This window comes from Rhagoletis pomonella, unplaced genomic scaffold (assembly GCF_013731165.1).
Source record: "Rhagoletis pomonella isolate Grant_MI unplaced genomic scaffold, Rhpom_1.0 Rhpom_scaffold_00004, whole genome shotgun sequence".
Classification (NCBI taxonomy): domain Eukaryota; kingdom Metazoa; phylum Arthropoda; class Insecta; order Diptera; family Tephritidae; genus Rhagoletis; species Rhagoletis pomonella.
Window position 1 is genome coordinate 13,120,142 of NW_023458558.1, and position 26,385 is coordinate 13,146,526.

The window sequence follows — 26,385 nt, forward strand, 5'->3', positions numbered from 1 at the left end:
ATTAGGGTTTGATCTTAGACCCATGATTTCTTCAGAGAATTTTCTTAGAATTTAATGTAGATAACGTTTTTGCTATACGATTTTTAATTTTTTTTTCATCCATACAAATCAACCCGCCCTAATGTACATATTATTCAGCGCATTTTTCTGAATTCTTCTGTCAAAAGTTAAAATATTCTATAAGCTCTAATCTGTTATACTAAAATTGAATGGGATAAGAAACTGCATACTTAGAATTATTATTTTTTAATCTGAATAGAGCTTTGCACAAAGTTTAGTGATTTTGTTTTTATGTTTTTCAGTGAAGTACGAATTATATTTTTATTAAAAAATATTGAAAATAAATTCGAATAAAAAGCTTTACAAATATTGAGAAAAATTCTCTGTGCAAATACTTTTGTCCGGCACTATACATATGTATGTAGTTATTCACTTTCGTTTTCATTAAAAACTTTGCTGATCTCGAAAGATCTTGTTTAAACAGTTTAATAACTTAGTAAATTTTTAACCGATTTTTGAAAGAAAAACAATCGCGTTACTCGTTATTAAACGGTTTCCTTGAACCATTTCAGGGCTAGTATGGTTGCTATTTAAATAGTACGTTAAAACGTCGCCAAAGTTGAAAAACGCCGAATAAAGTGAACCAAAATTGCATTTGCTGGACGGATACACATAGATCTCTTATGTTTTATAAATTTGCGCATACACCATAAGAAAAGTATTATTTTTTTCTTTCTAGAACCGATCAGAAACTGATCATCGGTTAATAGAGAGAAGCTTAAGTCCACATAAGTTAAAAAAATGTCGGTGATGTTTGACAAACTTTATATTTCGAATCAGGTTTTACTCGAGAATAATAAGACCTACAAGAAAAATAACATAACTTCCCAACTATTTTTAAGTATCGCACAATGTTATTAGATAACATATTTACACATTATATACGCACATACATACATACTAACATATGCATTTACATTTTTGAGTATGGAGAAAATAAAAAAGAATAACATCTCTTAATAAAAGCTTGTTTTGCTACAAATACACTTGTTTACTTATTACTCGTACTTCTTTCTATCAGCTACAATATTTGCCGGCCCAAGTTCAAAGTCCACATAAGCAAACAAAAATCAAGTTTCTTTTCTAATAGATTGTCTCGCACCTATGCAAGTATTTACATTCATTCGTATCTATTTAAGCATGTTAATTTATATGAATGCATGAATACATTTGTATATGTAAAAACGTACCTATGTATATATATATGTATGTGCATAATATCTGTGATGGCCAGCATTGTATTTATTGTCCTTTAAAAATACTAAATATGCGTGCATACATACAATAATATTTTATTTATGCTTTAGTGTATATATTCATACAATTAAGTATTAAGATACTATTCTAAATACCTAGAGTGAAGAGAAGGTAAATGAATTTACTTATTTTCGCATCACTAAATAAAGTTAAAATAAATATCTAAATGTCACGAAAAATTAAATACGCATTATCCCGAAAGTCCTGAAAGAATTTAGAAAAACCCGGCAAAATACCGAAAGTTCTCGAAAAGTAAAATACGAAGAATCCCGAAAATTTGTATATTATCAATAGAAATGCGTAAATGAGATATACCAAACATACACGTATACTATATACATATCGCTCACGTTTTTCTAAAATGTATTAACTCAAAATTTGTAATTTTTGGCATTATATCGTAAAAATGTTCGAGAGTCATAGTATGTAGATATTTATGTATTTTCAACTTCCAGTAAAAGCAGTTGCAAAATTTTGTTGTAATTTTTTGCAAAAAAAAATTATTATTATTTTTTACGTTTTTCTAGCCGAGAATTTAGAGTTATTAGATTTTTGAAAAATGCATGCGATATATACACAGAGCTTTTATTTAACTTTAAGCAAAAGTTGGAGCAAATGTTTGTTATAATTTGTTGAAAAAACCTAAGCTAAAGTCTCCCTTGCCCATATGATTAGCATGTGCAACGAAATTGTTTTTCGCATTTTCTGACGAACGTGTAATTACGAGTTGTGTCACTTTTGAAGAATGTGTGGCGATATGCATATATGCGCACATCATAGTTCACTTGCTGCAGCAAGATTATCAAAGTCCAAAACTATAAATAAAAACTGCAAACCAAAATACAATTGCGTCTGCTACAAGGCATTTTAAATAAATTAATAAATAATTTTTGGATAGAAGGGCCAAAAATAACTGTTATCTCGAATTTACAAATTGAAAACGTTGCCCGAATTCTGAAATTTAACGAAAAAGTGGTTAGATGTAAAATATTATTCTATTTCGCCGATAAGAGTTATTTCCCAACCTTTATTTTCTACGTTGTCTGATATATACATACATACGTGGTAAGATAAGAATATTGATGAAGACGGAGATGGAGATGGGAGAGAAGATAAAGATGATGAAAACAAAAGTCGAGGAGTGAAACAACTCTTATCAAGCAGCGTAAACGTAATAAACGTTAGGTCATAACTCTTATCGGCAAAATAAAAAAAATATTTCTCTAATAACTGTTATGGAGCAATGTTTTTGCAATAAAACTTTGAAGTGTTATGTCCCTGTGAGATAGATCATTTTTAGACAGATCCTTAAAAATATTTGCAAAATCTTTTTGTATCAATTCACCAAAATCTAAGGCATACATGTGCTATTGTACTTTAGAATAAACAGTTATTTAAGGTACGCTGTGGTGTTTCCGCAGTTCCTGAGTTCGAGCCCAGTTTCCGACCAGCATAAAAAAAAAGTTCTAATAGCGGCAGACAATGGCAAACCTGCGATCGTATTCAGCCATGAAAAACAGCTTCTAATAAAAATGCAATCGCCGTTTGGAGTCGGCGTAAAACTGTATGTAGGTTCCTGCCCTTTGTGTGAGATCGATCATCAAGGCGTACGCCACAAATCGGAGGAGAAGCTCGGCCAAACGCTAACAAATTCAGCCTCATTGCGTACATAAGTCACAAATTAGACTAAATTTTACGATTCGACAATATTGCAGAAATAAGTAAACGATGAAAACCGTCGAAAACTTCTAGTGAGATACTGGTAATCGATACCGCTATGAAATTTTTACACAACATAGAAGAAGAGATAGCGGAAATTTCTGCATACTGCATTTATATGGGTTTTGTTAAAGCATGAAGCATATTTTTATAAAAACTAACAAAAAAATTTAGCTTGAAAAACATTCTAAGTAAACGAAACACCAATCATCCGGATGCTCTCGTATTCTAGTTCTAGTTCATAGTCATTATTTTATAGAACAAATGACGCCAGCATGCTTGAAAACCTTGAAAAATTTGATGTCGCTATTTTAATTTTTACATTTATTTGCTTAATAAATAGATGGAAGTTATTTATAAATTGATAATGCAAAATTTGCGTTTCTATTTAGTTACATGCATATGTATGTCTGCGCAATCAAATATATACACATATGTATATAAATATATATGTACATTTTAAGATACGTATGTAAAGGGTGGCCCATATATTGCCATCTTGTTAAAGATTCAAAAAAATAAATAATACATCGCCGAGACGGCTGATAACAAGATTACCGAACTGGGTGTACAAAAGATTGATTGGGGTGTGCTGAAACCAAATATCGTCCAAGTCCATGTTTTCAATTTTCGACCACATACTTACCTCTGTGGCGTTCGCCGCTGGCCAAACGCTGGCATTTCCAGCAGGATTTTCAAAGAAAAATCGCCCAATGATGCCATCGCTCCAAAATCCACACCAAACTGTCACTCTCTGAGAATGCAATGACTTCCCTATGAGCACGTTCGGGCTCTCCGATCCCCAGATGTGGCAGTTTCGCTTGTTAACATACTTAGTATAGAAAATCCGCTTTATTAGAAAAGATGATTTTTCAAGCAAAATCGTTGTCCATTTATGTACATACCGTTACCTTAATATAGAAAGGCCCTATCTCACTAAGTAAACATCAAAATTTCCCGTTTTGATTGATTATAATGTATTTCATCGAATTATAAGTTGACACATCATTTTAAGCAATAACAAAATTTGAGTCACTTACGGATTTTTACGTTGTTCAAACGTACAACGATTTATTTTGTTCCGCGAAGATGTGATACTGACTTTCTGTCAATATAACATACGAATAAAAGAAACAAAACTATGTAGACCACCCTGTATGTATATACGCCCATGATCATCACTACCGTGCAACCGTGACGTGCACAATAAATTTCAAATGCCAACAAGTAAAAAATAAAACAATTACATTATAAAATGCAGTGCACTGCGAGTCTGCAACAAGATAAATTTATACAGTCCCGATAGAGATATTAGTAGCACATTTTCATGCACGAGGATCGCTGTAAAAGTCTTTAGAATCCCCAAAACTAATGCCATTTGAGTTGAGCTGACCTGCGTCGATCGTGTAGCAATCTTTAAGGGGAGCTCAAAACTGGCAAACCGCAATGGGGTTGTATTGATTTACTTAATCCAAAAAAAAATAGATATTAGTTGGCTTTCGCGTGCTGGCCACCTTTATTTAATTTAAAGCAGTCTATCATTTGCTGCGTGCCAGAAGTGCTTACTAAATTTTGCATGCAACTGTGCGGAATTAAGTTTCTGAATGTATAAGCAATTAGTTCATTGCATTTGCGGCAACAAGAGTATGGATGGCTCTGCTTTTCCTTTACACTCTACCAAACAAAAAGTCTGCAATATCTTGCTTTTAGCACCGTAAGACACAGCCAGTTTGTAGCTAGCGTCACCAGTTTTTAAGCAATTTTTTATATGCAGCTTTCTTTAGCCATAATTAAAAATTTTAACAATTAGTGCCGCTTCGGTAAACAATTGGGCGATTGATTCGGTTTTTTTTTTCCAAATTTTTTGAAAACGCAAACGGGAATTTTTTACCAATTTTACTCTTAAAACTCCCAAGTTCCCTACGAAGATTCTTTTTTAATACTAATAATGTGTGTTTTCAAATGAGAACAAATTAATGTGCATTGTAATTAATATTACGAATTTTTTTAGGCTGCATTCGCGGTTGAGGCTTACGCTTTGATACAGTTAAGCAAAAAATGAGCGAACTGGAAGATGAGAAGCTTTGTAGGCTCAATTTATTAGATCATATGTGTTTATTAAAAGGTATCTGCGGTTTACCAAATTTTCTTAAATTCAATATTTGTTGTTACCGCAGTAGCGTTGTAACGCGAGCATTTTTCAAACAAATTTAATAAAACTTACTCAAGCTCAGCTCTGTTAAACAGCTAAGCAAAATAGAGCTTAATATAATTTTTCGTTAAAATACGTTTTGTGAGGCATTTTGGCGAATTCATAGGTAGCTTTAAGAAATGTGTTTATATCAGGGGCCGAACAGTTATTGATGAAAACTGTTATTGAAAAATTCACTATGAAGGCAATGTTCTATGACTAAGTGATACATACCACCGAAAATCAAATTTTGGAAGTAAATTATTTTTGATTTTTATCTAAATGTTCTGCAAATAACAGTTATTTTTAATTTTTATATTATATGTATTGGATAATAGTTATTGAAGACTTTTATTTCTGAAAGTCATCAATAGAAATCAGTCAGTGTCTTTTCTTTTTAAAAATCGTCAATTTAAATCATTCACCGACTTTTATTTTTTAAGTTATGCGTATAAAATTCATCATCATTCTTCGCAGTTAAGAAATTGTTGGAGAACAAAACTTTACTACTACTTGTACAAATGACTTTTATGAGTACCAAGTACTGACAAAAACCCAAAAATGATAGAATACATACTCTACATCGTGACAAAAACCATAGACTCTTAAATTGCTCCATCAGCTGTTTACTCTTGTCGGCTTTAGCCAGTCTCTTTTTATAGAAGTGTTGTTTTGTTTTCCATTGATTTTGCTAATAAACCGCCTCGCACTGTCTTGTTTACGTCGGTCGGCAAGTGGGGTAATTTTTTGCCTTTACATAATAAAAATAATAAGCGAATACAAAGCTTAGAAAATGTTGTTTACATGTGAAATAGTATAGCAATAATTTGGACTGTAAATAACAGTCCGAGCGAGAATTTGCGCGTTTACCTGTAGATGTACATATGTATGTATGAAAGTAGTTATGTATGTACATTAAAGATTTGATTGTCATTATTGTTTATTATAAAAAATGGTTCATCGATAGTAGACCATTTATGAATGTATGTAAATTTTAATACATACATATATTTATATATGTAACTATGGCACATTTCAATTGAACGTGTGAGTATGAAAGTACAAGGGAATTGCAATAAATTCAACAATGCATCGAATTACCTTTGTTAGAAAATGTAAGCAATCGTGTGTCAACCATATATATATGTACATTGACTATGTTAAGCGATTTCTTCCATACAAAGTATATTATTTTATTTTTTTTTTTTTGTATGGGAGAAAACGCGCAATACCGCTAATATAAGAAATCCTAATTCAAACTTGCACAATATTATATATTAATGGGCTATAATACTGCATGCCCGAATTATTTCTAGAAATTCCAATTAAAAAGTTTGAAATTTTGATGTCCATTTTTTGAACTTCGTCGAATTATTATAAATCTTATGCAAAATGTAAAGCTTTGAATTATTCGATTTTCGCGGTAGCATGCACTATATATTCCTAAAAAAATAAATTAAAAATAATACACAAAAATAGATGGTCAAAATTTGAAAAAGAAAATCGTTTCTAATTATCGGACCACCAGTGTATGCATACAATTTCAGTCGAAACTGCAATGTAATTGCGTACAAACAATATATTCCCTGCCGGAAAATGTCATCCTATGCACACAAAAAAAACCCTTACTGTTGTTAAGTGTCATTTCTCTAATCTTTGTCCAATCCACGTCTTATCTTTACTACTTCCTTTCGTAATCTTTGCTACTTAATTTAGTAAAGATTGGACACGGATTAAACACGAATTAGAGACATGAGACATTTAACAGCGGTAGGGGTTTTTACTTTTGAATTTTGAATTGTATCGTTATTGCAGAGGACCATCGTTATGTCGCACGTTTAATAATATAGAGATAGAATTAAAAATTTAGGTTTTTCGGGGATCTTATCATACAATTACCAAGCTTGATAAGGATAATAATTTCAGCCTAACAGATGACTAAACTTCCCAGAACTGGCGAAGATATGTGTCTTTCCATCTGTATTTTGGTATACCAACTGTATGAAGTGATCAAACTTTGATTGCGTTTTCTCACAAAATTTAAGTTTTGAAATAATTCTGTATTCTGTCACGCAAAGCGAAGCAAGTGTTTTATCTGGCATCAGCTGTCAAAAAACTAGGATTAATGGATTAAAATTAATTTTCACTTGCTTTTTCCTTACAGGCTTGTCTGCTTCTATTCCTACAGTTCACGCACTTACGTATATATGTACAATGCATACATTTAATGTCATTGAAACCCCTTTTGTGTATTGATACAATAGATTATTAGCATTTCAATTCTATTGAAATTAATATTATTTGCTCATATAGATCGTGCTATGTAAAGTGATTTTTCAAACAACTCACACATATTGAAGACATCAAGTTTCCTTTACAGTTTGTTTTTTTCGCTGTTCAATTATCTTCTTGCAAGCATTAGGAGTAACTAGTGGCGTCAAAACGCCAAAGTTTAATTAAATTTTTTAAACAGGTGAAACCCTATTCAAAAACCTCTAAAAATGTTCCTAATGATTAATCTAAACCATTTCTCAGTGATAAGAGGTCTCGCATGGCGTCGGTTTTGATTTAATCAAATTTGAAATCTCCCTGTAACTTCAAAAAATAAAACCTGTGCACGTCTATACAGAATCAAAGATCTTTGATTCGAATTCTCATTTTGGAAATTCGAAATAACGGTGTTCAAAAAACAAATAGATAGCAACTGTAATTAAAAATATTATCAGCCTATAGTTTTCTTAAAACTTTTACGCTAATATTTCGATATTTCATTTATGTATCTTTCATATAAGTAAAACAAATTCGACTTTTCAAACAGCTGGCAACCCCTTTAAAAGTATTTTCAAACTAAAATCTTTCGCCTGGCATTGTTATTTATATTTCAATTAACTGATCAATAAGTTGAATTTAATTTTTTAAGCACATGGCAACTCTTCTAAATACAGTTTAGAAATAAATTATTTTCAAAGCCATTTCGATTGATACCCATCTTTTGACAATCCATTCAACTTATCAAATAATTTGAGCTTAACTTTTTCAAGAAAAATGAATTAAGTGGAAATTTATTTTTTAAACACTGGGCAATCCTCCTAAATATTTTTCTTAAATAAAGGATTTTAAACCCGTTTCCATTGACAACCATCGGTTAGTAATTCATTTAACTTATTAAATAATTTTAGTTAAGCCCTTTAAACTGGGCAACCCTCAAGCACATCAAAAATTTTCTAAATTGTCAAACTAAGTATTTCTTGAAGCTCTTTCATTTGACATCCATCGTTAATATTTCATATAAAAAATAGTTCAATTAGACTTCTCAAATAGGTGGCAACCTTATTCAAAATATTTTCAAACTACTACCCTCTTAAACCTCTTTTGTATGAAACCCATATACCGATACCTTATTCACTTACCTAATTCCTTTAATTAAAATTGAATTAAACTGTTTTAACATGTGGCAACCCTCCTATACGTAGTTAAGTTATAAAGCCTTTTCAAAACCATTTCGATTGATACACATATTTAATAATTGATTTAACTTTTTAATCAATTTGAGCTTAATTTCTTAACAGGTGGCAACTTTTTTCGAAAAAGTAAAACCTTCTTGAACATACACAGCTTAAGCCCTTTAATTTGACAACTCACTTTTGAAAATCGAACGGACGGTGCGGATCTGAGAGCATTGATTAGTAAATAACTTGAGTTGAATTATTTAACAGGTGGCAACTCTTTTCGAAAAAGTGAAACCTTATTGCACATCTACAGGCCAAGCGCTTTAATTAGAAAATCGAACGATCGGTGCAGATCTTTTATGCTGCACAAAAAATGCCTTCGCGTATTATATATAATAGATATAGATAATCAAAACTTTATTGCACCTTTGCGCAAAAAGATTATTTGACTTTTTTTTAAGTAATGAGCTTTATAAGGATATTGGAAATAGTATGTAGCATTGTACAGCCCCCTAAGTAAAACAGTCTCAGCTGACTGTCAAACAATTCTTACAGCTGATATTTCCTGATTTTCAGCATTCGCTTTAGCCTATGACTAACTAAAATCACGTCTACGTACAGCTCGTCAAAAACACATCTACAACCTACACTGCCGGAACAAAGTACTTTATTATAATAAAATTGATTGGGCTACAAATCTACATACTCAAAAAAATTCTATAAAATCTGATTAAAGATTTGAAAATTTTAATGAAAATTTTCTGAATTTTCATGAGTTTTGCACAAAGTTTAGGAATTATATTTTATTATTATGTTTTTTGTTGTAGAATGAACCATATTTTTATACGAAATTAGCGGAAAAATATTAGAATGAAAATTGTTGCATATATTGCGAAAAATTTGCTGTGCCAATACTTTGTTCCGGCAGTGTAAAAGAACGGCAATAAGAAGAGTTCCGTTACCTAGAGAAACGCGCCATTCTATTTTTATTATTCTCAGTAACGATTTGAAAAAATTACCATTTAGAGGAAGTTAATAATTCATTAACACCATTTAATGAAGATTAAAGTTAAGTAAATAAAAGCATTTAACTTTATGACATTTTTGTTTGTTTTCAATAAATTTCACTTTCGCTCACGCTGCTCCAACAGTCACAATGGCAAAGTGAGCAGAGCACTGGCGTCTCATTCGAGCGGAATTTGTTTTCTTTTAAAATAAAATTTTGTTCTTTAAATTTTTAAACTCTATTGTTAAAAACCTTTTTTTTAAGTTTCATTATTTTCTTTTTTAGTCTACTTTTCTCTTAATTTTTAAATTTTATATATTTTTTTTTTAATTTCATTTCATTTTTATAAAAATTATTGCTAAAATTAGTCATTCGAAAGGCACGAAAAAGCGTTCAAGATAGTTACCAGAATTGACAATTTTCATTCGAAAGACTGTGAATAGTTGCCAGAATTGGCGTGATAGCGGTATTGTTTGGCTTTTACTAATAAAACTTAAACTTAAAAAAAAAACAATAGTTTCCTTCTTAAAACAATAAAATTAAAAAAATACTAAAAAAACATATATTAAAAAATATTTTTCTTTTTAAAACAATAAAATGTAAATAAGATTAAAAAATTAAATTCAAAAAAGAAAAATTAATTTTAAATTAGATTCTAAAAATTAAATTAAATCAATAAATATATTTTTCTTTTTAAAACAGTATCATCGAACAAATATTTAAAATAAATACAATAAAGTCCAAAATATTAAATGGAAAATTTTAAATTTAAAAAATTAAACGAAATTCAAAAATTATATATTTTTCTTTTTAAAACAACAAAATTCGAAATTTAAACGAAAATAAAAAAAAAAACAATTAAAAAATTGTGTTGTCAGTGCTCTGTGTTGTCCGTGTCAGTGCTCTGCTCACTTGGCCATTCTGATTGTTGATGCAGCGCGCGGAAAATATAACATATGCCTAATTGCAATAAAGCCAAATTAAATAAAGTGTAAAAATATTTTTTTTTTATTGATTATGCAACACTTTTAAGCTTTGCAGTAAACAGCGAAATACCATACCTTTGAATAAGCATGCACATACATATGTACATATCGAGCCCTAACCGCCAAAATAACGTAAGCGACATTTTTTTCAAAATTTTATTTTTTATGCAGAAATATTCCTCGGGCATCTAGATGTATTTCTGCATCGAAAAGAAAATTTTGAAAAAAAGGCGCTTACGTTATTTTGGTGGTTAGGGCTCGATATGTATGTAGATACATTCTTCCAGAGCACCGAACTTGCCAGATAAATATGTTTATTTATAGGCATCTATAAATTTTGTTTTGGATTTAAGCCAAAGAACTTTAGGTTGTGTGTACATTAGGGTGGTCCACCAAAATAAGTAATGTCGGAATTTTAATGCTCTCACCCCCAAAAAATTTCTTTTTTTTGATCCCACAATTGCATTTTCTGGCATATTCTAGAGGTTTTGGCCGACCTATAAAATATAGTTACTATGAAAAAATTGTTAAAAATATAATTGGGTATGAATACTGGGAATCTCCTGAAGAGAAACAGAGTTTTCCGATCGAAAAGTATTGATTTTCAAGAATTCTATACCATTTCTACAAATTATGTTTGTTTCCCCATATAAATATATGGAAAACTTTGAGCGCTTTGAGTGCATTCTAAATATTTTTTGATTTCAAAATAAAACAAAATGCGGGTATATTTTTTTCGGAACATTCCTAGCGGATAAGAGAATAAGAATTCCGACTTTACTTTTTCACGTGCATTTTTGGACCACCTTAGTGTACATACACACATTTGTATGCAAACATATAGTATATGTACATATTATGGTGATTTAACTGTTTGTTGCTTTTTTGCAAAGCGGTTTTCATTAGTTCTCTATCGATATTTATACATATTTAGGTGGTCGTTAACCGACTTCCAAAAAAGGAGGAGGTTATCAGTTCGTCTGAATATTCTTTTTTTGTATGTATGTTGCCGCATAACTTGGGACCACGTCAGCCGATTTCGATAATTCTGTATCGGAAAGGTAATGTACCAGAGGTGGTCCCATACTAATCTGGTTAAGATCCGATTATTGGATACTGAAATATATATATATATATATATATTTTTTAATGAGAATTGAAGTCGGTTTTGTGGTTTTTGCTTAAAAATTACTTGTTTTGAGATCAACATTTTTCGAGTGTCGGTTTTTCTAGTGATGGAAAATAATCAATATTTTTCGAAACTTTAACCAAAACATCAACAAGTTGTAATCATCGTAAAATAATTTTAACTATACAACACAATTTAACAATTTACAATGATTTTTATTTTTGGAGTTTACCCAATAAAGATTAAAGATAATAATTAATATTTGAGTATTATTTTTTCGATCAAGAATAATGATTATTTTGTGGGTTTTATTTTTACATTCAAATTTAATAATTATTATTGAGTTTTACTTTTATACCCGAGTGCACTTGTGCACAAGGGTATATTAACTTTTTCACAGCGCTAGCCTGTATCACTGGACTGGCTTCTTATTGTTTTTAATCATCTCAATCGAAAGGTCAGGTCTTTTTAGATAGAAATAATTAATTAAAAACTGGATTTTTTTCACCTTTTCGAGTTAAAAGGTTCGCCCTTTAGTTTTTTTTTCTATAATAAATTTTTTTAAAATACCGTATTTATACACCTTTCTTTCTCATATTACATAATTTTTTTTTTTTTTTTTGTAGATAGGCTCCTTTGGCTCTCATGGCCTGACATGTGTACGTACTATGTAAGTTCATACATATGTACCTTTTCTAAATGACGATAAACAGATGTATGTATGCACTAAAAATATTCTCTAATGTTATTACAAATTTAATTTGCTTCTCACCGAAAATATCTGAAAAATTGCTTCAATACACGTATGGCTTAAACAAATTAACACATGTTGTTGGGCAGATGTTCACTTATGTACATAGGTGCTTGCTACATAAAATCGTGCGCCATATTAACAGTTTACAGAACGCCTTGTTAATTCATAATAAATTTGCAAGGTATTGCTAAATAAAAGGTTATTATTAAATGCTTATTCCTACAAACATACATATGCGCACATATGTGCTTTTAGCGGTGTTTAAAAAGCAACCTAGTTCTAGGTAACCTCCCTCTACTGCATTAACTATGAAGGAGATGAATAAAACAAAAAATTTAACACTGAAAAACACGTTATGTATCAATATAAACCGATGTCATTTATTTTAAATTTTATTTCGCAAAGAAGTAGTATGTATATGGAAAATAGTATGAAGACAATAGAAAACAGTAGGGTAGCGCTAAACTAATTATTGATTGTCACAGAAGAGGATGTGTGAATTATGAAAATAGTTTTCATTTTACAAGAACAACTCGCGTTTTCATTAGTTTTTCTTTTTTTTTTTGCAGTTTAGTTTCGCGCAGTTTCTGCAATTTACTTCCGAGTGAATTTCTATCAAATTAACTCGGAAGTGAAATGCCGAATCTGCCTGTAGATACATATATTCAATTGTCATCTAACCATAAGCAAATAAATTACATCCCCCTATACTTAGTTAACATCTCAATGCACTTAATTAGTTTGAAACGAGTTTGTAAAAAATTCCCAAAGTAACTATTTAAAAATAAAACTTAAATATTCATAAAATAAGAGGTTTAACAAAATAAATTAAAATATACGCTACTATAACGCAAAAATATATTTCTTTAAAAATAAAAGACGCATATCGCACCCTAAATACAAAAGGGTCACAACTCAAAATACTAAGATTTTCGGGAGAGACGAAAAACGTTTTATGTAAAAATTATTGTAATATTTAAAGAAAATATTGTTCCATCATGAAAATATAAAACAAAATTTTGATTTATGACTCTTTAACTGAAATTTTTTCGATTAACTAGTGATATTATCTTAAGTTGTGCCTTTTTAACTGATAAAATGTTTTAATTTTATAAGTTTCCTAACCGCCGACTGAATAGAAGAATAAGAATAATAAGAAAATTCACAGGAGTGATGAAATTCTTCTTCTGAGTATTCTTCCGAGGTGCTGCTTTTTCCGGACACACAAAATTCACTCCCAGAGTCACTAAATGCATTAGTGCTACTATCATCATTGTGACAAGGCACACTACAATCAGTTTCCATTGTGCTTGAGTAATGTTCAAGGTTTGGGCAAGACATTTCCATCAAAGGGGTCACAACTAAAAATTAAATTTTGTATTGCAAATTATTTAAGATTTTACAAAAGGCATGCAAAATAAGTAAACAAACAAAAGACTAATACCAATATCATTAACATTTAATTCTTTTTTCTACTTTAAAATAAAAAAAAATTATAAAACTTACGACGCTCACGATTATTTAATCAAAGAAGGCACATAAATAAATAATACTGTTAATTGAACTCACTTTTCACAAATCTAAGAGGCACAATGCAAAATAATATACCACGAAATTTATCACTTTTTACAGTTATAGAGGCAGAACTCAAAATAAAACTCTTTATGTGTAATAAAAGTAATCAGCTGTTCTTGAGCACATTAACGCAACTAAAAATAATTCTCTTTAGTTGATCGTGCAAAAGCAACACACTTGACATAAAAATAGACATAACTGTATTTTTCCAGTTAAAGAAGATAGTTATGTGAACGAAATTTTTGCAGTTGTTAGAGATGTGTACTCTGAATTAATTTATGCAAAAAACTCAGTTTTGGAAAATTTTGAGTTGTGACCCTTTTGTATTTAGGGTGCGATATGTATTATCCTAAAATAGGCTAAAAGTATGCGTACTAAAATTTTTCTAGAAATTATAATTGAAAATGTTTGCACAAAATTTGAAATTGGGATTTACATACATACATACATATCATCGTGTAAAGTTGAAAATTTTCAAAATCGGACTAAAATTACGCCCACATTCCGCTTCCAAAAAGAAAAACGTGTAAAAAACGTATGGTGCGTTGCTTTAAATTTTAAAGTTTAAAACGTTGCATCACGTTGGATTTTGTATTGTAGCAGTTGAAGGAAGGTATACTAAAAATTTCAGACATGTGCTCACGATTTAAGAAAAACATTTTTTTTCTCCGAAAAAAATTCAAGTTTGTAAGAATTGTCTATATGTATGTATGTATTATAAAAAAGCTGGGCAAATAATATGGGTTTGTTTAAGTCCGCAGTCGCTTTCTAATTTCCTTTTTCTACTTATAGGAAAGTTTGGCTAGACACATCACTGATATCAGCAAATTTATTTCTAGAGACTAATACATATGTATTTCAATTAATTAATACTAAATCGTTTTTAAATTATTGTTCAAAGTTCAGAAGTTCTACTTATGGATTTTGCGACGCTAATTTGTCTAGATTGCATTTTATAATTCTCAAAAATTCCGCATTTGTTTTAATATTTTACAGCCGGAAATTTTATTCTCATTGAAATATTTTAACAAAAGCACAATGAATTGCAACTTTGTCTACATTAAAGTGGAAATTGACAAATCTTGCAAAATACACGATAGCTGTTATATATATGGAATAAAGGATTTTTTTTTTGTATAACAGCATATACATACATACATATAAACTCGTTAGAGTTTCCATAAAGATTTTAAAACACAAACAAATCTGGATTATGTGTTTATCACTCGGCTTAACCTCAAGAAGCTATGTATGTGCAAGTATTATTCTGCTAGTATATACATACATACGTACATACATAAATTGTACCCTCTCCACGTAGGTACATATGCTGCTTCCCAGTAAGAACCCTATCTGTTAACTAATGTGAAAAATTCAAAAACTTTCCATCATTTTACATAGGGGCTCCTGGAGAAATCTAACGCATAATCGTTTCACGTGTGAGCAGTTTTTTCTTTCTTTTACATGGAATTCGCTATTATATTATTCTATATGTATTTGTCTCTTTTCAATCAAATATTATTATGCTATTAATAACGCGTTATATAACGCAAATAATAGCATATGGATAATAATGGCTAATATGCAAATGTGTTGGTTTTTATTGACAATTTTGTAAGTGTATTGGAGAATGCGTTAGGTCGTTCTTGCTGGGTTCTTGCTGGGTTATGTATGTTTTGCTTTCTCCTTTCTTCATTTTTCGCTAATCGCTTGGACGTCACACATTTAATCTCTACGCTAATGAGTTGTTTGTAATCAAAAAAATCGTTCAACATTCTAGCGAGTCCATTTCAAATAGGCCTTGATTTAAAAAATGCGGAACATTTTCATCAACAGATTTCTCAGCTCTTATATGAATGAATGTGGAATAGATACCCAGCAAAATTTTTCTTAATTTTGGCAATCGCTTTGATTTGCCTTTAATTAATTAATGCATTACAAATATCTGGAAATGGGCTTTTGCTTACCCTATCGATTACAAGTAATGCTATTGTTTATAAATTGATAAGATAGCGACTATCGCCAATGGCATGCCTATTTTAAAATAATGCGGTCCGTAATCTAAAAAAGTTTAGCGATGTGTACGAATTTCTCGGATGATTTTACCTATTACATGTAAGTGAAGTTTTTGCTGCGCAGTTAAAGCTGGAAGTACATTGATTTCTTGATTTATTAATTTACATTTAATAAATCTACATGGAAACACATTTCAAAAGTCAACGGGATTTTTTATCAACTTCAAACTTACACTTTATCTTTCATCAAAATTGTATGCATACCAAAAATTATTCTAAATATTCTGAAATTTTGATGAAAATTTGCTGATTTTTAATTTAATATTTGTACAAATTGAAATTTTGATTTATATGGTTTTCGTTGTATGAGGCTATATTTTTCTTTTTGTTTATTGGCGCTGTAACCGCCTAAGCTCTTCTGTGCCAACTGACGCCAATTGGAAATGCCACGTGAAGCCAAGTCCTTCTCCACCTGGTATTTCCTTTTCCTCTGTTACCAGCATCGCCGCCCGCGTTGAATGCTTTCAGAGCAGGAGCGTTTCTGTCCATTCGAACGACATGGCCAAGCCAGCGGAGCCGCCGTACTATGTGCATGTCGTAGTAAATCTCATACAGCTCATCGTTATATCGTCTTATAGAGTGTGATCTTTGTACGACGAGAGAGGACTTTACTTCTAAATTGCCTACTCAGTCCAAATAAGCACTTGTTGGCAAGAGTGATTCTCCGTTGGATTTCAAGGCTGACATTATTATTGATGTTAATGCAGGTTCCCAAATAAACGAAGTCGTCTACTTTTTCAAACTTGTAACTGTCAACAGTGACGTGTATGCAAAGACGCGTATGCTCTGGCTGTTTGTGTGATGATAGGAGATACTTCGTTTTATCCTCGTTCACGACCAGACCCGTTCGCTTTGCTTTTCTATCTAATCCTGAGAAGGCTGAACATGAGCTATATTTTTGCTTAGTAACTATATTTTATAGGCCTTCCAAAACCACCAGAAAATGCCAGAAAATGCGAGGGGGGGATGAACAAAAAAAATCGATAATATTCAAAAATGGTTAAATAATCAATTGGATATTGTTATTGAAAGTCTCATGAAGAGGACCAGAGTTTTTCGATCGAAAAATGTTGATTTTCTACAATTCTATACCATTTATATGAAAAGTAGTTTTTTCGAATATAAAATACATGGAAAACTTTGAGCGCTTTGAGCGATCTCTAAATATTTTTTTATTTCAATATAAAAAATAGGGGTATATTTTTTCGATATACAACAATCCTAGGAGGTGAGAGCATTAAAATTCCGACTTTACTTTATCTGGACCACCCTATTAAACATACACCGTGCACTGAAAAGCCAAACCAATCAGTAAAAATACCAGTTCATTAACTAGTATGTGCTACATTTCGACAATTTCGAAGAACTTAAGCGTTCAGCGACATCTGACTTTGAATTGCCAAAGCCAAAAATAAAACGCAATTAATCGTTTTTCTTACAAATGTCAGCTGTGGCGTTGCGTGAAGACAACTGGTTCTAGTTCTGAGATCGCAGGTTCGAGTCCACTTGGAGGGGGCTAAGATTTTTCAAATTAAATTAATTTAAGTTATTATTTCAATTTAAATATAAATATAAATTACAAATTGCAGAAAAAACATACATGTGGTAAGAAATACTTGCGCTATGAAACAAGTTCAAGTCAGGTGGAGAGAAAATTTTTTTAATTCATTTATTTTGTTTAGATTTTTATTGTAATTTTTAAATTTAACTAAAAAATATATATGTATTTATATGAAATTAAAATGAATTTACAAAAATAATAAAAAAAATTCCCTTCACCTGTGCTCAGTACTTTGCCCTGTCGACCATTGCGACTGTTGGGGGGCCGCGAGCAAAATGTCATACTTATGCTTTCCACAAGGGATGAATTGGCAGACTATCTCATTAACTGGTATGATGCTACTAGTATTTCTACTAGTAGATGCTGATGCCTGATAATTGACATTTCGTAGCACATCGCCATGTTAAAAATTCCAGTCGCCAACATTGAAAAAGGATAGAACGTGAACTAGTTGGGCTAAAACGCAAACTGGTAGAATTCTAGTTCACAACTAGTAGCTTTCCCTACAGGGCATATATAAATAGATACACACATACACATGTATATTTCAATGAACCAATTAGTCGTCTGAATGAAAATACATACATCAGAAATGGGAATAACTAGATTGCGAACAGTCATACGTTATTTTTTTGAGGAAGCACAATACAATTGCGGTATTCACAAGGCAGTCGTAAGTAGCGAAATTTGGTATGTATTTATTGCGGACCCCCCGCCAGATATTAAGTAGTCATACGAGGGTAACTGAATAAAGCTTAGGTGTTTTTAACAATACTATCATTTGAGTTGATCTGAGCCATGTGCGGTATGGAAAATTGGCAAATTTCTCAAAAAATAATTGTGTTGATTGGTGCGGCAAACACTGCAAAAATACTAGACTGCCATGTCCAGACAGTTAAATCACATCATAACAGATGACCTAACTTCTTGGATATATCGACGCCTAGTTTACGTATGTACATATCGACACCTCCAAACCATATCATGCTAAGTCATCAGTGATTTAGGGAGACTTAGCATAGTATGGTTTGGAGGCGTCGATATGTACATACCTAAACTAGGCAACAAATGAAAGTGTGCGCCTTGTTTTAATCTAACATTCGCAGTTATTTTCATAAAACATAAACCATAAAATCAAAGCACTTCATAAAAAGAGCAAAAAATTGTCATCAATAATTTCAACTTTTTATTCGGAATCTCTTGAAAATTTTCGAGTATGCAGTTTTGTAGCCCATTCAATTTTAGTTCAATGAAATCGCGTTGATTTTTGAGAATTTTTTTTTGCTGACGGTATCACGCATTTTCTTCCACAAAAAGTCAGAAAAAAATTATTAAAAAAAAACCAACGTGATTTTTTAGCAACTTCAAACCTTTACTTTATTATACTAGAATTTAATAAGCTATAAAACTGCATACCGAAAATTATTCTAGAAATTAAAATTGAAAATGCTGGGAACTGAGAAGAAAAGTTTATGGAATTTTTATAATTTCTTTACAAAGTCTGAAATTTGAATTTATATGGTATTTGTTGGATACAGAGCTATAGTTTTATATGAAAATAATGAACCTTTAAAAAAGCTTAAGAAAAGAAGGCAAAACTGGTAGAAATGTTGATGTGCTATCTTTTGTCGCGGGGTGTATATCTGTTGTCATATGCAATAACCGCCTAAGTCGACTTAAGAAAGAATTGAGTTATATATGCTATTTTATTCTTATTTTTTCCTGAGTTCGGGTTTTTCGACTTCAGCGGTTATTGCTTATGACCACAGACATAAATAACATTGAGAGTATTACGGTCTTTATTTGTTCAGATGCAATGACTTTGATCGTTACGCAAAAAAAAAATTATGTTCGAATTTTTGAATGCGCTTTGTGTATTTATCTATTATGAACGAGCCTGTGAGTTCCGAATGGAAGAACATTTCTCTAGCTGCATTCAGACCAGTTTCATTGTAGCAGCACTCCTAGTCCCGCTCTCAACGAATAAAGTGATGTTTCCTGTCAAAAAGGTTCCTTATTTACAGAAATATTTCTATTTGTAAGACTTTGTATTTTACTGGTACCATTCTCCATCTACAAGCTATAGGTGTTGATGCTGCTAGCTTATTTGGTGTCCACCGACGGGTGCCGAGTCGAAGGATATTTTCACCTGAGTATCGTCATCCATGCGCACAACACATGGCTAAGCCAGTGCAATCGTATTTTTATGCGCTTAACCATGTCCATGTCGTTAAAAGGCTCGTACAATATGTCATTCCATCTTCCCCAGCACTCGTCGCTTACGCGAACAGGGCCAACGAACTTACATAGAATAAGCCCCAAAAGCCTTCTCGCTTTTTTCGGCATCGCCCATGTTTCTGCGCCATTTAGAACAAAGGGGCATTACGAAAGAATTGTAGAGCGTAATTAATGTTCGTCGCGAAAGGGCTAAGCTATCCAATTGCCTACAGAGCCCAGAGTATTACCTGTTGGCAAGAGTGGCTTTAAAATCGACAAACAGGTTGTGTGTGTCGATTTGTATATCCAGTGTCTCCTCAGGGATTTGATGTGCTGTTAAATATAGTCAATGGTAGACTTACCAGGCCTGATGCCACACAGAGAAGGTCGTTGAATTGTAGCGACACTAATTAGCGCCGCCCAGGTCAGTTTTCCATCAATCGTTGTGGCCAAACTCAACTTACGGCAGGCCCAATAAACGCGCTGTGGGAGAGGGGTTAGCTGAGTAGGATGGGCTGACATGTGAAGAGATGGTTGGTGTCATGGGTGGAGTCTCCACTTGCCGGACACTCGTTGGGGATATTTTGGGTGTCGAGTCTGGACACGGTATCAAATCAGAGAAACGCGGGTATCTCGTGGCAGTCGAAGCTCTGTGCCTGCAATTGGGCTCCGATCGCGGCATTCATAGCCTGCGAGTCATGGTAAGTTGTAAGAAAAACTTCGGCGAAAAAAGACGCATAACCAATTTGACGGGGAAGAAAGACGCGTAATCATAGATTTATGCTTGGCCAAGGACTGTAACTTCGGCATTATACCCCAAAAACTATTTACGGAATGTACATACTATTACACCCGCAAATATAGTTGACCGCGAAAATAAGTTTACGCATCTTTTTTCGCCGTCAACTATGTTAAGAGACTTTCTTCGCTGAAGTTTTTATTGTGCGCCTTTTTTCGCGGTCAACTTTTGAGGTCGCGCCTTTATTCGTGTCTAGTGACGATACGTACATATGTATGTATGTGTGATCACGACGCAATTTTAGATAAATATATTCTGACAAAACCTAAAAATAGCTGCTAAAATGTAATTTAGCAAATGTGGAAAGCAAAGAACTGAATATACCTACATAGATCAGTTTATTTACGCTGACTTTTTGTTCTTCAGCTGATATGCAATATATGCAGTGGATTTATCATAACGGTTGGCATTCAATTTGGTTTTAGTATTAATTTTCAAATCTAACAAAATTTGCATAAATTTCTCTAAGAATTTCCTACATATATAAATACATACAGACAGTGGGGAGCAGAAAGGAGTACACGGTGATTTTTGTTAAATAATTGCAAGCGTTTTAAAGTAAAAATTTTTTAGTTATTTTTTGATCAGAAAAAGGTTAATGCTTTAACCGAAACCATATAAATTAATTTAAACCTTACACAGAGTTTAGAAAAATGTAAAAAATTTTCATCAAAAATTTGTACCTTTTAATTTTATTTTTTAGAACTTGGTTATGCAATTATGGAAGAAAATGTGCAAGACCGTTTGCAAAGAAAATTAACAAAAAAAAACAACGCCAAAATGTTATAAATTGCACGTGTTGAAGAAAAAAACCGCAAAAACCGTCAGCGAAAAAAATATTAAAAATCAACGCCGCTTAAAAGTAGCACTTTATTATACTACAATTTAATGGGCTATCAAACTGCGTACTCAAAAAATATTCTACAAAATCAAATTAAAAATTTTAATTTTAATGAAAATTTATTAAATTTTTCTAAGCTCTGTATAAAGTTTGAAAGTTCTATTTATACGGTTTTGGTTAAAGCATAAATCATATTTTTTATGAAAAAATAACAAAAAAATTTTAACTGTAAAACTTTTGCAGATATTTAACAAAAATCACCGTATATTCATTTCTGCTCCCCACTGTGTGTTTGTACATACATACATACTATATACAGATCTAAATACAAGCATACGTACGTACTTGCATACAAACATATATTATAAAAATCAGCCAAATCGACCTATAAAATAGTTAGATATTTGACTTTTATGGTTTTTTTTGGTTGCTGAGGTAGACTTTTCGCTGGAATCGCCCATGTGTACTAGTATATTGCATTAATTCTCGCAGAGCATCCTCTTCGGCACGCTCGTATGCAAATGAAGCTCTTCAAATGGCAATCATTTTTCGCCGTTAATTAACTTATGAACACAACTAATTTAATATCTATTTTTATCTGTTATGAAAATGTGTCAACTCTTAAGATCCTTAATTTCACATATGTACATACAACTTCCTTTGATTGCTTTCAGTTTGCAATGAGCCGTCTTCTCGAGCAGCCCAGCATTGCGATGTCCCTTAAGTCGTCGTCAGGTAGTCAATTAACTTCGGGTGCTGCAGTTGGCGGCAATGCAACTGGATTAAACGTCAGTACCACAGAGGCTGCAGTACAAAGCCAAACAGAAGCGAATACCAAACAATTAACGGTAACCAGCACAACGGCGAATAATAATGGTGAGTAACATATGCACATACATACATACATACATGTATATAGTAGAATAGAAATCTTACTATTCAGTACGGCACCTCACCACCCACTCTTTTTTTTACAGCCAACACAATTTTCGATGAAGTTTTCATTAGTTTGGTTTCCGGTTCAGCCGCTGGAGCTTTAGCGAAAACCACTATTGCGCCGCTGGATCGCACGAAAATCAACTTTCAAATTAGGTAAGCTGTAAAAATATTAAAACAAAGAATTAGCGTGTTTCCTTACGCCAGGATTTACATAGTTGTAAATAGTCAGTATATTCAGTACTATCCTTCGGATTAAATTTGACTATTTCTAACTACATAAATTCTGGAGTACTGTAACAGACCATCTAGTATGGAAACATAAAATTAATCCTTGATTTAATTAAATTTTTCACAGTAAAAATGTTCCCTACTCATTCAAGGCTGCGGTAAACTTTTTGAGAAATACCTACGAAAAAGAGGGTATCTTGGCGTTATGGCGCGGCAATTCGGCTACAATGGCACGCATTGTGCCTTATGCAGCCATACAGTTTACGGCACATGAACAATGGCGGAAAATACTACAAGTGGATAAGGACGGCAGCGAGTAAGTTATAGGGATTGACAGTATTTATATGTATACGTATTACGTATTTATTATGTATACTCCCAAAAAGTATTGCAATAATAATTTGAATCGTTTGAAAGATCTTTAGGAGCATTCCATCGTTGAGACGGAACTAGTCGTACACGTTATAAATATACGTACACGTTTTATAAATTTAGATGTTTGCTTAATTATGTATAATTTTTGCATGTCACTTTACGCCCATTCACTGATAATTCGTGAAGTTACTCCGGGTATATGATTTGTTGATGTCCGGAGATGAAAATGATTGATAACGGCTATTTAATTTTTGTTTAATTGGCAGATCGATTTCTATATCAATTTATATACATATTTAAAAAGGAATTTCCGCTGAAAGAAAAATCCGTTTACATTTCTGTTGAAAAATTCGTCCGGAAAAGTAACTAGTTTGGCTTTTTTCTTGGAATGCTCGTTTAGATAACTTAAAATAATAATTTTACTTACACACTTACATAGATATATATATATTTTTTTTTTCACAGCACTAAAGGCAGACGTTTTATAGCTGGATCCTTGGCTGGCATAACTTCTCAGTCGTTGACATACCCACTCGATTTGGCACGCGCCCGCATGGCTGTCACAGACAAATACACTGGCTATAAGTATGTTCTTTGAAAATTACTTAAGTATAAGCGCACAACTCTCCTTGGTTCATTTGTGGTTCCAAGCTATTTTGAATACCCGAGCGCACTTATGCACAAGGGTATTATAACTTTGTTCACATAACCGTTTCATCAATTTGTACCAAAATAGGTATAATTATTGTACTTGTCGCATAAAAGGCAAAACCGTGAAAATTTTAGAAATCGGACTAAAATTACACCCACTTTTCCTATAACAGTAAATTTTAGAAATGCTGAAACTTCGATATTTCGAAATTTAAGGACGTTAATTTACTCAAAATTGATACGCACACAATCCCTTGAAAAGAAGTCTCATTATAATAATATAAAGGAATTTTGGAAAATGGGCGTGATACCACCCACTAATAACTATAAAAGTTAATCTCATTTATCGAAGATGTTTGAAATACGGGTAAAACCACCCCCTGCTTACAATGTGACGGTAGTTTTAGGAAGGTTGAAAAACTATATTTAATACGTGCGCCGGGTATTTAATGTTCGGCTTCGCCCGAACTTAGACTTTTTTATTTATTATCTTAATATTTGTATGTAAACTAAGCTCAATCCATGTCAAATCGACAATTCTTGATTTGGATGAATTTTGTTCAGAACTTTTCTTTTATCATATAACGAAGTTCTACAAAGGTAAAATATTAAAATTTCTTCTTGAAATTATGCAAAATTCTAAATTTCACAATTTCAGAGATTTTGAAAGTTTATTTTTTGAATATTTCAAAAACTATTGTAGTTTGAGAAATGGTTCTGCCCTCGTTTTAAAGTTGATATTGTGGCGATTTAAAACCTCGTAAAAACAAAAACTTATAAACCTTTTCGGCAAATTTTTTTTACAATACCTCCAAATTATTCTAAGAGGCTGAAATTTTCACTTAGCTGTTTTTTAACGTATGAATTTTTGACCTAAAAACATTTTTCCCCCCGAAATAAGGTTATCAATTTTTATTTAATTGAAATTTATTTTTATTTTATAGTTTGTAAAAAACATGTTGAAAATTTCAAGATCTTTTAAGATCAGTGAGAGTACTGTATAGTAAAATTTTAAAGTTCTGTAAATTTTTATATTTTTCGAATCTTTTCAAAATTCATCCAAATCAAAAATGGTCGATTTAATATGGATGGACCCACTCACTATAACTTATTTAAAAAAAAAAAAAATGTTAGAACACATTTACTTTAATAGTGTCATATTCCGAAAAATACAAATATTGAGTTAAGTATGCGGAAATTACCGTCACCTCTTCTTCTATGTTGTGTAAAAATTTCATAGCTGTATTGATTAGCAGTATCTCACTAGAACAAAAAATCTATTCACTTTCACTATGTGAGTATATGTATGTAAATTCCAAGCCGTACTCGAGTCAGACGCATCATCTATGTAGCCTATTACTTTTTTAAGTTATGACACTATTGAAGTAAATGAGCGGCAAGTAGTTCAGGATATTTTTTACTTAAAACACGCCTTGCTCCACAAAGTGAGGCGTAAAGAGTTTTGATTGGTAATTAGGTAACTTTATTTTGCAGAACACTTCGTCAAGTTTTTGTCAAAATTTGGGTGGAAGAAGGGCCACGCACTCTTTACCGAGGTTATTTTGCAACCGTACTGGGCGTGATACCATATGCAGGAGTATCCTTCTTCACCTACGGCACACTTAAGCGTGAATATTATGGTAAGTTTTTATGAAAGTTAATTTATCCAATAAAATAATTAGAAGACAGAAAATGTGTAATATTTAAAAATCTTTAACAACTATTATTTCAATTATAATGCTGCATGTCTACAGAGGTGACAGGAAACGCTAAACCGAATACTCTAGTCTCACTGGCATTTGGTGCTGTTGCTGGTGCAGCGGGTCAGACTTCTAGCTATCCGTTGGACATAGTGCGTCGGCGAATGCAAACAATGGGTGTCAATAAAGGCGCTAATAATCAATATCGCACCATATACTCAACACTGAAGAAGATTTACAAGTAAGTCATCGTAACAAACCTATGAATAATTTAAAATGACTAATTAATCTGTTATAACACTTTAACGCTCTTTAGGGAGGAAGGTATCAAGAATGGCTTTTACAAAGGCCTTAGCATGAACTGGATTAAAGGCCCAATTGCGGTTGGCATCAGCTTCTCTGCCTACGATTTAATTAAGGAATTTCTTAGGGAATTATTCCATTTGAAACGTGGCCGATACGATGCTTAGATCATGAAGCTGTTAATTTTGTATCTTAATTTATATTTTGTTATATATCTACATAATTTTTTTTTTTTTACTTGATAAATGGCAAACGGCACAGAACCGTATAGCGAAGAACTTATAATTTATAAATTAGTATTTTTATACATTATTGCTGTTTTCATAAACCGCGTCAACGTAAATGGTTCAATTATCAATTCTAGATATACAAATATATGTAGGTACATGCGTGTACGTTCGAGTATTTTCAGAGCAATCTGTCATATACTAAAATATTACCCGTTTAGATTCGAATTTGTCGAGAGCCGAGTTTTGTTCCTTTTTATATGTGCTAATATTTAAATATATATAACGAAATGCGATTAATTTAATTTACATATGCGAGGGTCGCCACTTAAGTGTTTAGAAA

The 26,385-nt window shown here is 32.0% G+C and overlaps 1 protein-coding gene across 1 annotated transcript in view; it reads left to right on the forward strand.

Moving 5' to 3' along the window:
* The window catches only part of LOC118737038 (mitochondrial coenzyme A transporter SLC25A42), a 29,425-nt gene extending 3,046 nt beyond the window's left edge, over positions 1-26,379 (forward strand). Inside the window, exons 2-8 of the mRNA XM_036467276.1 lie at positions 22,294-22,495; positions 22,597-22,711; positions 22,914-23,102; positions 23,627-23,746; positions 25,307-25,452; positions 25,567-25,753; positions 25,829-26,379. Of these exons, the coding sequence (XP_036323169.1) occupies positions 22,300-22,495; positions 22,597-22,711; positions 22,914-23,102; positions 23,627-23,746; positions 25,307-25,452; positions 25,567-25,753; positions 25,829-25,982 (1,107 nt within the window). The 5' untranslated portion in view covers positions 22,294-22,299 and the 3' untranslated portion in view covers positions 25,983-26,379. The remainder of the gene's footprint in view (positions 1-22,293; positions 22,496-22,596; positions 22,712-22,913; positions 23,103-23,626; positions 23,747-25,306; positions 25,453-25,566; positions 25,754-25,828) is intronic.
* The last annotated feature ends 6 nt before the right edge of the window (positions 26,380-26,385 follow it).